Here is a 17890-nt window from a genome sequence, read left to right as displayed (position 1 = left end):
TGGTGTGAAACCCAGGCATTTAATTCATCTCTTTTTTTCGTGGCCTCTTTTCTACTTGCTCATCCTCTGTCCCCGGACACCGGGAGGTGGCCTGTGTCACCATTCCTGCTGTGGGTGGCTTGGCCCTCAGACCTCCGAGGGCCTGGTAGCTATAGGAGAAAGGGCTATCTTTACAAAATGGCACCCAAGGAGTACGGATTTTAGCTTTGTTATCCCCAACCCCTTGAAAGCAAAATGTGAAACATGAGTCCTCATGTTCACGGATAAACCCATTACTGAAGAAAGAGCTTGGGGTAAAGGGGAGCCTTCTTTCCAGCAGGCTCAGTGACCTGTCACTCACGGCTAAGCAGGATCCCTGTGTGGGCCACCATGTGACCATGCGCCCGCCAGCCCGCTGCGACCACGTACAGACGACCACTTTAGCATTATGTCCCTTAGAGCAGAGCTGGGGGAGTTGGAGCCAGTGGTGCTTGTTCTAGAAGGAATGATAGGACCGTGCTGGCAGCAGGGACAGCTGTCACTTGCTGACAGCTCTGAACACTGCCTCCCAATTTTCTGAACTGGATGGCAGCAGTGCGATCTGAGGTCCATGCTTGTCTCTTGGTGCAAGTGTGTGGTCTTCGTTGAGACCCTGGATTCCCGACTGCACTGTGGCTTGCCTTCACCTGGCTCCACACAGTATAGGGCTGAGCCCAGTCTTAAGAGCCTTGGGTAGAACTCCTGAATACTCCTCCTCCTCCTCCTTTCTCCCTGAACTTGACTTTTTGCAGCCGCTTACTCCTTTACTATATCCAGAGGAATTTACAGCTCAACCATCATGGAGAGAGATAAAATTCTATTTGGGTATCCTCAGTTTCTAGTTCTCCCGTAATCACACGGTCTCTAGTGTAGGTACTGCAGGCCAGCAAACACCACGTTTTCATTTTATACTCAATAGCCACCAGCAGGATGTGTGTTGATGGGTGTCCCTTTAACGCATGGCATCGAGTTAGGCCAAACAACCAAATCCCGACCCCTGCAACTTTCCATTTCAGGTCATCCAAGTGGATAAGGAGAGGAAGAGAAGATAAACTAAAATGTACATAATAACGGCAGAGAGTAAGAAAATCAAAGGAACCAGTAACTGGGCAGAAAAATAAAAACAAAGAAAAGGGCAATCAACTTTTCAAGCCCCATTTAGTCCTTCCAGTGTTGACTTTCTGCTCAACTGTGTACACATTCCTTTTCTTAATTATAATTCTATCTCTTGATAAGTAGCTCAGTTATGTTGAATGCCCACATGGAGTAATTCTTAAGGCAGGCTCTGGAATCTTTGCTATGCCTTCACATCATTTTTGGTGTTTTCCACTGACCTTCCAATTTCTCATCCTGCCGTTGGCTTTGAGACACGTGCGGATTCTGAGTCCAGCTTCACTTTTTCTTACCTCTGCTTCCCATTTCGCCTGCCCATTCTGTCCGACTGCTCTACAATAGCCCATTAGTATCACCTTCTTGTCAGAACAAAAAGACCCATGGGGCCATAGTATTTTTATAACGTCACCAGCACAGTATGGCACATTCATCAGAAAAAGTCATACGTCATAACTCCACAAAAAACTAAATAAGCTACTTGCTTCTCATTTAGATCATCAATGAGATGACTGGGGGCATGGAGAGACTTCTGCTGTTCTAGTTAACAGATCTGTGGAATAAAAATGTTTTCCACCCTATAATCAAGAATTTGTGCCCTCCTTCCCCCTAATTTTTAAAAGTTGAAATATATTTGACTATAACATGATGCAAATTTAAGGTGTACATGTTAATTGGACCCATTTATTCACTGTAATATGATTACCATTGTGGTGATAATTAGTGTCTCTATCACATTAAAGAATTATTTTTTCTTTCTGGTGGCTGGAATAATTAAGCTCTAGTCTCTTCGCCAGTTTGATTACAATATTGTCTATATTCACTTTACTGTGCACCAGATCTCTAGGGCTTTTTAATACTCATTGCAAGTTTGTAACCTTAAACTACATCCGCCATTAAAGGTGAGGTCTCCGTTCGGGAGGACTGGAAAGAGGTGCGATATATATTTTCAGGTGTCCACTGTCAGCTGACAACAGTGTGGAAAAGGAGGATCTACTGTGCAACGGAACCCGGCATCGATGGGCTTTACAGGACCAGATTCACACAGGAGCAGCGGCGGGTACCAGCTGGAGTCGGGCTCCCGGCCACCAGAGGGTGGCACATTCGGGGAGCAGTGCAATGGAGAGCCGTCATGTCACTGCCTGAGGCACCAGCAAAAGCATGTGATCTCCTTGAAACCGTGGTTAATGGCTCACAGAATGTATCTCTGGCCTCAGGGCTAAGCGAATCATTAAATCAATGTTTACTGCTTATTTTCTAAAAACAAAAGCCAGCCACTTCTCCATTCCCTCTGGTAACAACTCTGTTAATAAAAAGACCAGGCTCATTCTCATTTCCACATTTCTGTCATTTCCTGTCAGGATCTTTCACTCTGAGAACCAGAGATTTCCTGGAGAACAGTGCCTCCATTGTGACTTCTTCATGCACCGATCATGTGACGTACAATGTGCGCCAGCCAGTCCAGTGGAAATATTCATTTATTCCATTTTGTTCTTAGTGAAGGAGGGTTGGTTACTCATTAATGAGGCAGGTTAATCAGAGCTGGAAATAAACCTGTTTCTGGGTACTTGAGTGTGAAAGCCCATGAAGACAGGCAGAGAACGTCTGTAGGAGAATCAGTTCCATGGAGTGTAGACTCGGGTTTGCCCTTAGAGAAGGGGTCCTCTGAAACCCCACAGCACACTGCATCGCCTGGTCCAGGTGAGTCAGCCTAGGTGCCCAGGCTGGGCTGCGGCTCTTCGTGTTCACGTTTGACAACCCCCGCTGGACTAGAACCTGCTGAAAGGGCAGGGACGCTGGACAGCACCTTAGATGAAGTTGTGGTCCAACACTGCTTCACACAGCCCAATACGGAGCTTGACAAAGCATTTCTTCAGAAACCCAAACAAGGCGGGACACTCACTCTAAAGAGGTTTCTAGTTGTTCTCAAGTAGCTAGAAAACGAATATCAAAAGGAGAGCTGAAAAACTTGCCCTCCCTATAATTTTGTTTATTTTAAGGATGCCTCTTGGCTTAAAAATTATTCCCCCCCCCACCCCGCCCTCCCCAGAATCTTTGTTGAAGTGTCTACTTTTCTGAAGTTTCATATCCAAGGAGACTTTTCTTGGTAACTAAAAGAAACTTAACTTAGGTTGCTATAATTACACCAGTTTAGGTCTTCTTTATAGCCGTAAAGGGCCTAACTGTAGATAAACAGTTATCTATGGATTTTTTTTTGAAAGAAGAAATACTTAGATGATCCTTCATGTCAGAAAAATTTTCAACACTCAGGTTCCCAGCCTTCTATTTGGAAAGTCTGTTTCCTGAGGTCTGGGGTAAGGCCTGGGGATGTGTCCTTTCAAATAAGTACCTGGTAAGTCCTGAGAGAGGCCTCCCTTTCCTGCCCAGTCTCACTGAGCTCTGGTATGGGCTGAACTGTATCCCTCCCGAATTCATATAGTAAAGTCCTAACCTCTAGTATCTCACAATATGATTGTATTTGGAGACAGGGACTTTAGAGCGGTAATTAAGTTTCAATGAAATCATGAGGGTAAGCCCGGATAATCTGGGAATACCGGTGTCCTTACAAGCAGAGGCGGTGTGGACACAGATACACACAGAGGAAAGATGAGGTGCAGGCACAGGGAGCCACGCACGAGCCCCCGACCTCAGATGTCCAGCCTCCGGAATCCTGAGGAAATACCTTTCTGTTGCTGAAGCCCCCAGTCTGTGGCTTTGCTATGGAAGCCTGAGCGAACGCATACAGTAGGTCCTCGAACCATGTCATTTCGTCATCAGGTTGGTGAGATGCCACGGGAACTTAGGTCTTGTTCACGTCAATTAATCCACTGGTAAAACTGACTTTGTTATGTTGCTTAAGCTATCAATGATGATAAGCGATGACTTATCTATGTGGCCTTTGTCACCAAAGACAGGCACTTTGATAAAAAAGGAAGCTGCCTCTTGGGTAGATTCATCGGTCCAAGGCAATTAAAACACAATTATATTAAAGAAGTTAAAAAAGGTTTTTGAATTACTCAAGTATGTAAAAACTTTAATTTGCCCAATCCTGGAATTAAAATGAAAAACAAAACTGTTTTGAGTAGGAATGAGATAAACGGATGCTAGTAATACGTCTTACACTTTCAGAGGACACAAGCTCAGAAATACTGTTACAAAAAGAGCAACACCCCACATTTGGTGACAGTGTCATTGCTGATTTTATATGCTCACATGGCAGTTTGTCAGTCACTCAGTTTTTTTACATTTTGTTACTCGTTCCCTGGATTCCTTCATTTCTTTGCTCTCTGGTACATCCATACCCATATAGACAGAGAAAATAAGATACAAAATCAATTTCCATCAGCAGCTCCTACAAACAAGTAGCTTGGAGATTTTAGGAGCTGAACAAAGTAAGGTTCCTGGCTTTGTCACAGACTTAATATATTTAAACTGCTCCTGCTCCCTTAAGATCAAAAATGGCTGGGAAAACACTTCTTTGGGGTTAGCAAGAAATGTAACTTCTTGGAAATAATCTGGACTTTTCTCTGAAGGAAAAAACAATGGAGAGGATGTGGGGACACTTTGACCTTGGTGCTACTCGGCTTGACACTGGGCAAATACTTCGTCTGGGTCTCTTTTCTCATCTACAAAAGGAGATCGGTTTGATTGATCACTGAAATCTCTGTCAGCTCTAAAAATCCGACACCTCCCTCGATGAATTAACTCTCTCACTGTTTTCTAAGACTTACACACACCATGAGGTTCCCGCCCTCCAACTGTATTTTAGAAGCACAAAAAGAAGTTATTCATACATTTTATTTTCCAATATTTTGTATCATGAGCTTAAGTCAATATTTCAATTTCGTAGCTTACTCTATTTTGGCGGTGTAACCCGCTACTTCTGTGCTGTACACAGTCACGTCAGTCACAGACTGGCCTGTGGGGAGACACAGTCTCAAGGACATAACTGTGCAGTAACTGTGACCGTCACGGGTGGGTCCTCTCTCCACCTCCCGTACGACTGCACCCCTGGCTCGAAACTAGGATATTTCAGGTGAGAAGTGCAGGGTCACAGGTGGAACATCTCCAATAACCTTGCATGTCCTGCTTAGTTGTCTGCATGCAAAACTTTAAAGGTTAAGACTTTACGGAAAATTATTATTTACCTGGTTTTAGTTAGAGATCAGAGTATTTAAGACACACAAAAAATCCAGGAATAAATGTGCTTAATTTTTAGTTGAAAAAAGCAGCCTTCCACTTCCTTTTTCATTTTTAAGTTCTGCCATTTTTTCTTTTCTTTTAAATGCTTGAGCGTAATCACGCTTTTTAAGCCATGCATTATCATTTAATATTCTGATATCTCAATACAAATTATAAGAAGCTGCTGTAGCAGCACACAACCCCCATGCCCTGATCATAGTACTTATGTCAGAATGAATAAAAACCAAAGCAAGAAAAGAGCTGAAACTTGAGAGCTCATGCAGGAATAAGGATTTTTTTCAACGAAGAGATACACGAATCATCCTTAGTCTAACACCAGGCAAAAATACCCCCTCGTAGTCTTTCACTCCCACTTGCAAACATGCAGCCACGTTTACCTACCTCCACCACACCATGATGGATGGACGTGTACTGCTTCTTCTTCAGCATCACCAAGGTGATGACAATCACTGTTGCTATGACAACACCGCCCACCATGAGTCCAATGATGGCACCTTTGTTTGAACCCACATCTTCCGCAAAGAACACCTTAAAAACAAGTAAGAAAAGGGATTGTAACTGCATAAGACATTTTGACACGGAATATGTAAAGTTTTAGTATATTAAGTGTATCTCATACTGTAAGTTTGAGTTGCTGGCCACTCCATTTTTGGGTGCAAACTTGAAAAAAAAAATCACACATTCTACTTAACTGAGAATGATATCTGTAGTCCATAGAATGATGTACACTGTGTGGCTGGTCAGGGCTAGCGAGTCTACTCCCCCCCACCCCCTCCCATGTCCCTAGAGCAGGAAAACAGAAGCCATGGGACCTGAAACCCTCTGACAGGTGAAACATTCAGTGAGAGGTGGGAATCTATCAAAAGCCGTAAAGGTATGAATCATGACTATAAAAGGAGGCCAGCATTTTCCTAGTCACAGCAGGTTTAAGATCGGGAGACCTGATGCATGATAACTATGCCTGCAGGTGTCCCCACTTCCTTAGAGGGACATCAGTATACAGGAATAAGCATTCCAAAACAAAGGAGTTAAACAGAAGAAAAAAGATGTCTTGTTACCCAGTTTTAGCCACAATAATTCAGTGGGACACTAATTAACCTTGAGAGACATGTTTAAAAGGCAGTTATTTCAAAGGGAAGTAGTAGGTAAGAATTTTTCATAAATCATAATAACTCATGCTTTTTTAAATATGCTGTCTCCAGAAATCCAACAGAATGTTGCTATTTATTTGGATTAAATATAAAAAGAATTTGGAGACCATTGTAAAAAAGAAATTTTTTCAGTATGATGCATTTATTATACTATACTTCTTTCTAGTGTTTACAAAAACAAGCCATTCTTTTTCAAGTTTAACTGCTTTTCAATAGAATTATAAAAGCAAAATGCAATTTTTATCATCTTTTTATATAAGGAGATGATCTCATGCCAGGTCATTTAGCCTAATGACTACTAAACAGATCACATTTGCTATATAAATTAATGAAAACAGTTCCCTAAATACTGTTTTCCTTTAATATCAAGACTAAATGACAGATTGTCATAACTAAAACCAATATTCTGGCCATCTGAAGAAGCAATGTAGTACATAGCAAATTTCTATGAGTTTTACTCATGGTCTGTTTGCAACAAAATTAGCAGCTGTTCATAAACATTCCACTTTCTAAAAAATTTGCTAGCTTAACATTATTTATAAAAAGCAAATCATTAATTAACTAATGAGACAAGTGTAAGGTAATCAGCAATAAATGCAAGCCTGGACATCTTCCTATGTCTTAAAGAAAATACTGTAATTTTGTAATATTCATTGCACTAATTATAGTGCATTATCTTATCAAGGAGTTCAGTAGAGGGAGCGGATTCTCCTAATTGCTGCTGCTGTCATTAGTCACTGTCGCATTACAGGAGTCGGTGTAATTGCAGCAATGGACTTTCATGACACAGGCGCCAGAGAATGCAAATCTACACATTAATCTTCAGCTCTCTGCCCCAGCAGCTCCCAACTCTTCAGTAGCTCCCCCAGTTTTTCCTTTAACCTCTTCAGCATTAGCCAGACCAAGAATGTCCCCGATTCCATAATAACTATATTGGATTAACTTGCCAATAAAAACCAAGCTCCAAAAAGCTAAAAAGTCTTTTTCCAAAAAAAAAAAAAAAAAAAAGGAAAAAGAAAAATTATGGGAGTGAAAATGTAAAACTCGCTCGAGTCAGTTTTTGATTTGCTCCAATTATTTCAGAGTGAAAAGTTGAGGCATAAACAATTAAAAGCATCTTTTGGAGTTCAATAGCTGGATTTATAAGTTTTACTTAGGAATATTGGAAAAATAAACTTCCCCTTCAAAGAAAAATAAAAACCACACACAGAAACGAAAATAAGTAAAATAAGTGCCTGAGCAAGCAGTTCTCAATTATTATGATTGTTATGATAATTTTATTATAATTCCTTGTTCACCACTGAATGTGTAATAAAATTTAACCCCCTTATTGTGCTTACTGAACGAGATGGAAGGAACCTAACATAATGCAGGATATTTCTGAAGCTTCTGGTAAAGGATTTTTACATAATGACTAGAGCTGCCTGCAAAGGAAACGGCTGCTTTTTGATTTCCTCTAATTCTAATATTTGGGGGAAAAAAAAGTGAGCGGTTGATTTTGTCTGAAAAAGAAACTGCCATTTTCCTTGCTCAGCCTGTAACCAACGGCACGGCTGGGAACAGTCTGCAGCGACGCTCACCTTGGTGGAGACTCAGAGAGCGAACCCCAGATCCAACCTGCAGGAGGATTTAAAACGAGGGGGCTGGGGAAAGACAGGAAGGAAGAGAGGAAGCGACAAAGAAGGAACTAATGTGCACTTAAGCGAATGGCCAGAATAAGGTGTTCCATGAAGCCACATAGTGTTTGCACGTGTATGAGATTACGATCCTTCAAATAAATCTATTATAAACCTGTTTACCAAAAAAAAAAAAAAAAAAAAAAAAAAAAGGGAATGGAAGTTAATTAGAATGGCTGCTATCATAGATATTCATTTTACTTGAAGCCCAATGTGGGCTTAGCTGCCTTTCAGAAACAAAGAATTATGAGAGAAAGGGCCTCTCTTTCTTTTCTTCATGTTTTCATCATGATCCTATAAGGAGGCGTTTTATTTATCGTTTTTCATCTTTTCCTTAACTGGATTTGTGGCACAGGGTGAGCAAGTGCTGGTAAGTTATTTGGCAAGACAGAGTGAAGGAAGAGGTAAATTATTTTACGCACCAATTTTTGATGATGAACTTCATACCCCGAGTCATGTCGGAACTCCGCATCCATCTTCACCTCGGAGATCTCTTCCGTCTTGATATTAGTCAAGCCTGAACCTGCATTATACCATAAACATTATGCCATAATTAAAACACGCAGGACAGTCTGTTTGTTTTCTCTATGAACAGTAACGCTACGAGATAAAGGCCACCAAAAACTCTTTCTAGGCCTGAAGCTAAATGAAAATAGATTAATGGCCCTTTTTCCAGAAAAATGACACGCCATATATAAATCCTTAACCACCACCTATTTTAAACAAAAGAGACTAAAGATTAAAGAAATCTGAAGTTAAGGCTTCTACTGTCTTTAAACACATACTACATATATATGTGTGTATGTGTGTATATGTATGTATGTTTTTGTAATGGGGAAAAACAGAAGTTAAATGATAGGGATGTTGGCAAGGGTTTGTTTCTAGAATATGCCGGCTTGTTTTTGGAGCTTATTGTGAGCCTATTGTATGTCTTTTTGCATGTGCCCACATTCCTTCAGAAAAAAATAATAAAAGCCTTTAAAAACGAACATTAATTACCTAGTAGAACAAAACTGCTACTTTGAGGCTTTATTCCAATTACAAATAAATTATGTTCATGTATCTATGCAGTGAAGCATTGTAAAAATCCTATCATTTATTTAGTTAAGTGATTTAGTTACAGATACAGAGTGTAATTGGTTCATTGCTGAATAAAGCACTGCGGTATACAATTTTTGGAAATGCTTCTTTGGGACTAACAGACTCTTCCTGCTCTATAAAATGCTATATGATTATTCCACTAATTGCTACCATTTTTTCATTTTTCAAATAATAATCTGAAGCTTAAAAACAAAAGGCAAAGTCATTTTTTAGAAAAAGAAAATGGAAGTACAAAGTATAATTTTTTACATTGTATTTAAATAGCAAAAGTCGTAATTTTAGGATGAGAAGGGCTTTTAAAATCATCTCCTCTCAGGTGTTCCCAACCAAGGGCCAACTCTCAGTTCCTGCTTGAACAAAAGAATGTATCAGTTGGTTTCTGTTTTCAGGCAGCTTTGCCTGGAGAATGGTCTTTCTTACATGAAGCCCAAATCAATGTCCTCTAATATCTCTGAGCCTATTCAGGGCACGGCAAGCCCCATGCTCCCTTCTGCATTATCGTCTTGCTGACTCTCCTCTTATTGGGGCTACACATTCCTGGTTCCTTCAGCTCCCATGGGACCTAATTTCTTGCTCTTCGGTTAGTCCCTTTTACCACCTCGTCTACACACCTAGCTGAAAGCGACGTCCACAGCATCTGATGTGCCGGTCCTACAGCACAGCCTATCAGGAAGGAACAGAGGATAATGGCCCAACACCTCGGGGACCCACGCTGGTCATGACCTATCACCCATTCCTCGTTCAGTTGCTCACCAAGTTTCCATTCAACAAGCTGCTTGAAAACTGATTTCAAGATCAATATCAATCTACACCTGCTTATAGATTGTGACGCTACCTTCTTTCCCTTCTGCTCGTCAGAACTACATTTTCTTATTCCTCTTTTCCAAGCCCTTCTGTTCTCTAGATTCCTCAAGGATCACGGAAAACAATTTTGTGATTGCACCCTCAGGTTCTCTTAGCCTGCGATTTTTCTGGGTCATATGATTTGAAGTTGGGTAGAGAGAAGCGACGGTGTTAAAATATACCCAAAATCTGCACTCCATTCTTTAAGAGGTGAGATTAACTCCCTTCCTTTGGGTGTAGATTGGATGCAGTGACTTGCTTCTAATGAACAGAGAATATGGTGACAGTGATGATGGAGACTTTTGATACTAGGCCATAAAAGGCATTGTCGCTTCCTTTTTATTCTTTCTCTCAGTCTGGAGAAAGCCAGCTGCCGTGTTGTGAGGACATGCAAGCAATCCTATAAAAAGGTTCCCATGGTGGGTACTGAGGTCTCCTGCTCACAGCCATAGGGGTGAGTCATCTTGGAAATAGACCCACATGTCCCAGTCCAGCTTCACGCCCTCAGCTGACTGCAGCCCTGGCAGATGTCTTGAGTGCCACCGCCCAAGACACTCTGGGCCAGAAGCACCAGCTGAACCATGCTTAACATCCTGAGCCTTACAGTAATAGCAAGAAATACTTGTTGTTTTAAGTTGCTAAGTCACTGGGTTATTTGTTACACAGCAATAGATAACTAATACGAGGAACTCTATTGGTTTCTTTTTCTTGATCTATCTTGGGTTTCAATTTCCTTTTATAACATTCTTTTTAATATAAACATGAAAGACAGAAGTACAATCAAGGTGGGACAGTTTCAATTCTCCCCTCCTTTAACTAGTGCTGTCACTGACTGTCCTCTTCACCGCCTCCAATCCCCGCCCAGTCCTAAGAGTGCAGGGCTGTCTGTTCTCATTTATTTTCTTCAAAATTATTAGCACTTTATCTTAAGTTTCACCTTATTTGGACTCTAATCTTTTTGACACTAATTTTTATTGGGCTGCAACATTAACACTCTTATTTCTTACTAGTTGTACATTTTTAGCTTTCTATAAACTCTTAAATCTGAGATCCCTGTAGGACCACAGCGATTTTCTTTATACCTCACTTTTTTGTTTTTCTGTTCAGGGTATAGCAATGCAATATTAATATTACATTTGTGAGAGTTTTAAAAAACTCTTTTGAATATTTTTTCTTTTAGATTTGTGAGACCAAGTAATCATCAAAAAATAAGAATGAGCTCCCCGCTCAAAAAGTTAAGAGCCCACACTATTTCTGAAAGAATACCAAGAATACTTCTGCTGGTTAAAAAAAAAATTCCACTTCACATATCAAGCCAGAACAACAAATAATTATAGCTCAATCGCTGGGAGACTTTCAGCAGAAAGAGCTCCTGCTAGTTCATTTTTAAACAGCATGTATACTCATTTACTGAAAAGACCTTCTATACATTAAGCAAATCTCACTAAAGGGGAAGAAAAATAATAAGCTTGCACATAGGAAAACATCAATGATGATAAGTTAACATTGTTTGTACTAAGACATGATGGGTTGATTTATAAATAAGTTGCAGGGACCTTTGTTCATAAGCTCACCAGATGCATTATCTGGGTTGTGCTGATCCCAAGCCCCAGTTTTCTAAGTTATGGTGAGTGAGGAGAGCCTGTTGTTCACTTGAGGGCAAAGGGACGCACATCCTTCATGAAGCCTCTCACAGAGCTTGGGGTCAAGGACCTAGTTTCCTTTATTAGGGCGGGAGAAGGGTGGTAATAAATTATAGTGGACAGGGTAGCTTTCCACCCCTGTGAAGAGGCTGGTAGTGCATTTTTCTTCTTTATTCTGGTCAAATGGTGTAACTTCCTCTTCAGAGTCCATTTTTCTCTGGAAATGAACCACGGGGAGGAGCTGTAATGGGCACCATGCTCAGAAATGACCCTGATATTACCGTGTTCCCTACCTGACTCTACATCCTACAAGTGACAGAGCCTTGGTGTTTCAGCCATGAAAGTCAAGAAGTCATTTTCCTCTGTTGTGATTATACAAAAACCTGATCTTTACTTGTTTCGGAGTGACAACAGTGATTATTTAAAAAAAAAAAAAAAAGACATGATATGACAACCCTGGGAAGGGTTTCTAAGTTTGTAAAATCTAAAGATATAATATGGCACCTCAGACTGAAGCACGTAGTCTTATAAAGTGCGGTAAACAAAGAACCAAAACTAATGCTACAAAATGGGGAGAAACTGGTCGAAATGCTCAACAGAGTCACTATAAGCACAAAAATAGAGTGCATCTGTGTATCTTTATGCATATCTAGCAAATATAGCTATCCATAAACATATCTCAGCTAGAATCTTCCCCACTTCACATCTGAGCATTCTTTCCTGGCTATGGCCTTCTTCTATTGGGGGAACCCAAGCCTTATGTTCTGTAAGAAGCTTGGCCCAGGCTGTGCCCTCATCTGTACAGAATCACTGCCCTCTTCGTGGCTCGTGGGTGTGCCTAAAATCATTCAAAACCTTTCTCAAAACTCATCTCCAGCAATTGCCTGGTTAACACACCCTTTGTTAGTGCCTCGTCTGCTTATAGCACAGACATCAAGGTTCATACTTTATGTACTTTGTAGCTCCCTGCCTTTCTATTTCCATCTCATTTTTCTGAATATACAGATTGTGTGTATCCCTTCAATTATATTTCAAGCTCCTCTGAGCAGGGGACTTCTTTCTTATTTAATCTTCCATAGCATTTAATGCATTCATCTTTGTGAAATATCAAAATGAAGTATTGCTATCATTATAACAAAGACTTTAGGTAGGCCTTCTTTCCACCTATCCATTACATCTAATTATTCTCTAGTTCTTCCCTTAAAACACAATGTTTTTGTTCGATAATATGTGGAAAAGTCTCATTCATGTTAGATCCAAAAAAAAAAAAAAAATCGACTTTGGTGGTATCGCCCCATCCTGGATATTTCAATAGTAACGTATCAGCCCAGCATGCCCCATGTAAGACCTAAACAAAAGTTGATTCACATTTTATGCTTGTAGATATGTAAAGCATCTCTTTCTTAAAAAATAAAGTAGAGAGCGCCATGAAAAAAAAAGGCCTACGAAATGACCAACCTGGCCTGGTCTCAGCTGTAGTTAGAATGAAACCGACCCTCTGCCCTGGGTCCCACCAGTGGGCTGAATAGGATGGGAGTGTCAACTGCTGGCTCCTTGACATTCACTTGTGTGACACCGGCAATAAGGAAGATATTAAAGAGAGCCAAGGCTGTGTCTGACTTACTCTAATTTAAGTTCCTTTGAGAAGCCCTACAGACAGGTTCATAAAATCAACGAAATCAGCTGTCAAGATGTGTCATTCCACAGTCCCTGCTGCCTTGTTAATCACAGCGCCGAGGCATGAAGACGCCATGAGTCAGACTCGGAGTTTCTCCTCAATGACTGTGGGTGGGGACCCAAGTGGCTGAAGCCTGCGAGAGGGGTAGGGTGTGCTCCTGGCTCCACGGCTGATTCTATCTGAACCAGGCATGTCTGTGTTAACCTCTTCAAACGAGGTTCATTTCCTATTCCTTGATTACTGCACAGGGACATGATGAGGCTAAAGAAGAAAATAAATATGCAAAGGTATGCACTGTGAGGAGTAAAATCTCCCAGCATACACAGATTTGTTAATTCAGTACCTTCTCTCCTCTTTCGGAGTCACTGACACTGCCTACTGTCAGTTGGGTGAGGCTGTTCATGGTGGCAAAGTCAGGTGTGTGTGTGCCCATGTTGTGGTGTGAGATCATTCTTAACACTAAGTTTGAGACTTAGCTTAAATACAGAACAAAGAGCGAAGAAAAATGCTTTTTCTTAATGCTTGGGAAACTGTAAAAATAGAAAAAAGTGGCTATTATGGTGTTAATGGGAATTTTAAGGAATATGAGGAATAAAGGACTTGTATGCAAAGTCAGGCACGTACATCTATTGTGTCATTTTAGCCACTCACTGAGAATAAGTATATACAACCTACAAAAGAGGAAATGCAAAATGTCTGGGCTATGGAGATATTCCAGTTCTGATATTTTTAGAAAATCACATGTTCTTGAGGAACTGGTTGAAGTGTGAGCCCCGTTCAGTGAGAAAAGGACCATCCGGATCCCAGCAAGAAAGGATGAGATGCTCAGCCCAGTACCCCAGCTGCCAGCAGACAGGCTGCGTCCGAGTGGGTTTCCACTGCTGAGGACAGGCAGACCCTGTATCATCCTCTCCACATAAAAAGATCAAGAAACAAAGTTGGAAGGGCTCTCTTTTCTTGTTTTAATAGGAAAGCTCAGAAAGGGGGTGGGGGGAAACAACTTAAGGAATGAAGCATAAGGAAAAGCAAAAGGGGATCTAAAAAAAAATTGGTTTCCAAGTTGTTTCAAATCCTGTTTCTCAATGTATGTGTCTCGGAGAGGCTAATAAGGAAGGACGAGGCCGGCATCTGTGCAAGCGCAAGCGGAAGATGCTGAGGGGTAGAAGGTACCCGGGCTGTACCTGGTCGGGTGGTCAGTCCTCGGTCGGCAGCAGGGCGGGCGTCAACAGGCTCGACTGGGCGCAGGAAGCAAGACACACGGAAAGCAAACAAGACAAATCAAGATGGTAAGTCGAGGCTCCTGAACACAGAGCAGGGAAAAAAGCATGTGCAATACACAAGTTATAAAAAAAAGAGCAGCTGGAAAAGAACCACAGGGAGTTAATCTGAGCGTCAGGAGCGAGAGGGGGAACCACTTCAAAAGGCTCAGGGCTCTTCGCGCCAGCCCCACCCCCGAGTTCTCTCACCAAAGCACTCACCAGGATACACGGGGACATCAAAGAGGGGCTGGGGGAGGGGCGTGCAAATTTCCCCGCTCTGCGTTTACAGGTAGTTTCTTGTCTTCTGATTCGAAATAAATATATTACACCCAGTCCAGCAGAAAATCTTAATGATATCTCCTTTTACCACCGTCCAATCGTATTTTACTTTACAGTTAGTTAGCTACAAAAGGACTCTGTAAAATCTCCAGGGGAAACGCAAAGATGACTTCATGGGGAGAGAGATTGCACCGCATCTCTTGCTGTTTAGTGAATCAAATTTGTTCCCAGTTTGAGGGTAAAAGAGATAAACCAAAGCTTAAGTCGGTCAGTCTTTCTCTCTCTCTTTAAAGGCTGATTTAAATAGATGACATACAGTTGAAATGTGTGAAACGTGGATACCTTTCGTACTTGCTGTCTTTCACAACGTTTCTTGTGTGAGTACTGTGGGTCTGGCTGGCCCAAAGAAAACAGTGCAGGCGGCACAATAGTGCCACCGCTATCTACCATTGGCTGCTATTCCCAAAGTGCTTCTGATTCTCAGAAATATTAACTTGAACTTAAACACTGGTCTTTGACGAAAACAGGCAAGGGAGTGAAACAAAGCTTTTAGGATTAATACACGGACGAGGGGCAAAGGAAGCCGAGAGAGGGGAAGAGCCCCTTGGGTAAGGCCTGGGACATAGGAAGGTGGGAAGGGAAGGCCGAGTGAGCAGAGGAGTCCAGGGGAAGACAAGGTGTGCCTGACGGGCGGCTTCTGGACCCGAGGTTTCAGTGAGAGGATCCGGCTTACTGATGGGCACTGCCCAGGCATGCAAGGTGGGATAATAAACCCAAATCGATTTTAAATGTCACCCGTTGGCAGGAACAGTGAGGGCAAAGAAAGGGGCAGCATGCCAAGTCTCCAAAATATGAGAAAATAATGTTTCCGAGAATACTAAGACACCTGGACGAATCGAGAGAAACGTAGTTTGGTTCTTTCTCATGCAGACAGTGGTACGGCAGAGGCGAAAGGAAGGTGGAGACGGCTGAACCTAACTTTGACAATGGACGTGACTTTGGGCAACTCACCACTGCTGAGGCTGTTTCTTTACATGTGAAATAAAAATAATAACATCTACAACTTCTAATTGTAGTGACGAACAAAAACAAAAACAAAAACAGAACCAATTTGAAAACTGTTTCAGAAACTCTCAAATACTATAAAACCACATTTATAAAATACCCTATTTATAAGATATTCTATAACAACAATTGTTGTATGACTAACCTCCAATACCTCATTTGTGTATTAGATTGAGACAAGACACATGAACAATATAGCTCGTCTATATTTCATCGTTTTCCCCCAATTTGCAAACACATAGAGTAAGGGCCTTTATTGCTCCTTGTAACACAGAATTAACTGAAAAATTACTGTATTTTTTGAGTTTCCTCACAAGGGCCCTGAATGATGCTTTAATTGAAGATAAGGTTGTACGACAGCACACTGGCGGAGCAAAGAAGTAATTAAGGGGTGATCGCATGGATCAATGGTAAAATCGTCAGAAGCAGCAGGAGACTCAGAGGGAAGCAGATGAGCCTGGGGTTGAAACACAGCCTGAAAAGCTGCCCGTGTCGTGTCGGGTCCACCTGAATGCCACGACTTATTTTCTGTGATCCTGAGCAAGCCACATTCTTCCTGATTCTCAGTTTTGTCTCAAATCAACAGGGTCTTCCAGGGCTCAAATGTGCAGACACGTGAAAGAACTGTAGAAATGATTCAGGACTATTCCATCCCATCATTACTTAAGGGAATAACGAAGAGTTATCAAGTGTGCATAGAAAAAAGCCCCAAAGGTATCCCCACAAAAAAGCTATCATCAGTTACTTCTGGGAGAGGAGACTATTCCTATAAATTTCTCTGCTTTTTTTCAATGTATGTGTATCATTTGAAAACAGTAACAAAACCTCTTCTCTTTCTTAGGAAGGTAAAACAGTAATAGTTTTAGTTACTTAATTCCTAGCCTGCTTTAACAGTTTGAGGCTGACTCAGTATGAATTAATACTGAAAAAATGACTCTCGTGTTCGGTGATCAGACATCAATACATTTTTAAAAAGACACTTCTGACATTATTGGAAAAATAAAGACTACACATTGACAAGACAAACTACCGCATTATTTTTCAATTTACAGCAAATGCTTTGTAAGTTTTCAAATGGACTATTACTTGTTAAACCAGGTGATTTCATAGTGTTCAAAACATTTTGCGTTGGCTGTTTAATAAATCAAAAATAAGAAGCAGATCATCTTAAAAAGTTAAAATAAAACTTAAGCAGATATGTGTTACTTCCCTGCCTTCAGCAAGATTTGAATTAAATCCTTCCTTAGGAGAACAGAAAAACAGAATGATTGAAATTCTGGGACTCCTGAGTTTGTTAGTTCTGGCATTGCTTGCAATAGACCAATTCTAAGCTAAACACTGCCTAGCACAACCTTCTCACCTGGCCCAAGGTGATGGAGGCCTGACGAGGACTGTTTTTCAGGTTTAATGAAAGACTTAATTAAATCTCAGTTTCATCACTGACAGTGATTTGTTCATTGCTTTTTTATGGCCAACTAAAAATAGAGCAGAAGGCAACTTCACTTTGCAAGTACATACATGTAGTCTTACAGGACATGTTGTGCCTTGTTAAGGGCGCTGTAGTATTTTATGTATGTGCTCTGGACAAAGACTCTCTGGTGGCCACTGCATTCCACAGCGACCGTCCTGGCTGGCCTGCTCAGGCAGTCACAAAAAAAAGAACAAACTAAAATGCTGTTAACACAAACGCTCCAGCCATGTGATTTCATGATCCATGAGAAGAAGTGTTATAAATGACAGCTTCACTTCAGTTTAGCCAGTGAGGTTTTGTGGATTGGGAAAAAAAAAACCAAAAAACCAGAATAAAAATCTCTTCAGGCAAATTGCAGCTGGTTGAAGAGCCTAAGATATTGGAAAACTGTGT

The 17890-nt window shown here is 41.2% G+C and overlaps 1 protein-coding gene across 6 annotated transcripts in view; it reads right to left on the bottom strand.

The window, feature by feature from the left end:
- The window catches only part of APP (amyloid beta precursor protein), a 235177-nt gene that overhangs the window by 3035 nt on the left and 214252 nt on the right, over positions 1-17890 (bottom strand). For 3 of the 6 annotated variants that reach the window (XM_090272616.1, XM_090272635.1, XM_090272653.1), the window contains 3 exons: positions 14605-14658; positions 8581-8681; positions 5713-5859 (listed from right to left, as the gene is read on the bottom strand). In XM_090272616.1, the coding sequence (XP_090128742.1) occupies positions 5713-5859; positions 8581-8681; positions 14605-14658 (302 nt within the window). The remainder of the gene's footprint in view (positions 1-5712; positions 5860-8580; positions 8682-14604; positions 14659-17890) is intronic. The other 3 variants (XM_090272642.1, XM_090272626.1, XM_090272662.1) reach the window with 1 other exon arrangement.

The sequence above is a fragment of the Furipterus horrens genome, unplaced genomic scaffold, assembly GCF_987537825.1.
Source record: "Furipterus horrens unplaced genomic scaffold, mFurHor1.1.pri manual_scaffold_1, whole genome shotgun sequence".
NCBI lineage: Eukaryota > Metazoa > Chordata > Mammalia > Chiroptera > Furipteridae > Furipterus > Furipterus horrens.
This window is presented reverse-complemented; position numbering and strand designations above follow the sequence as displayed.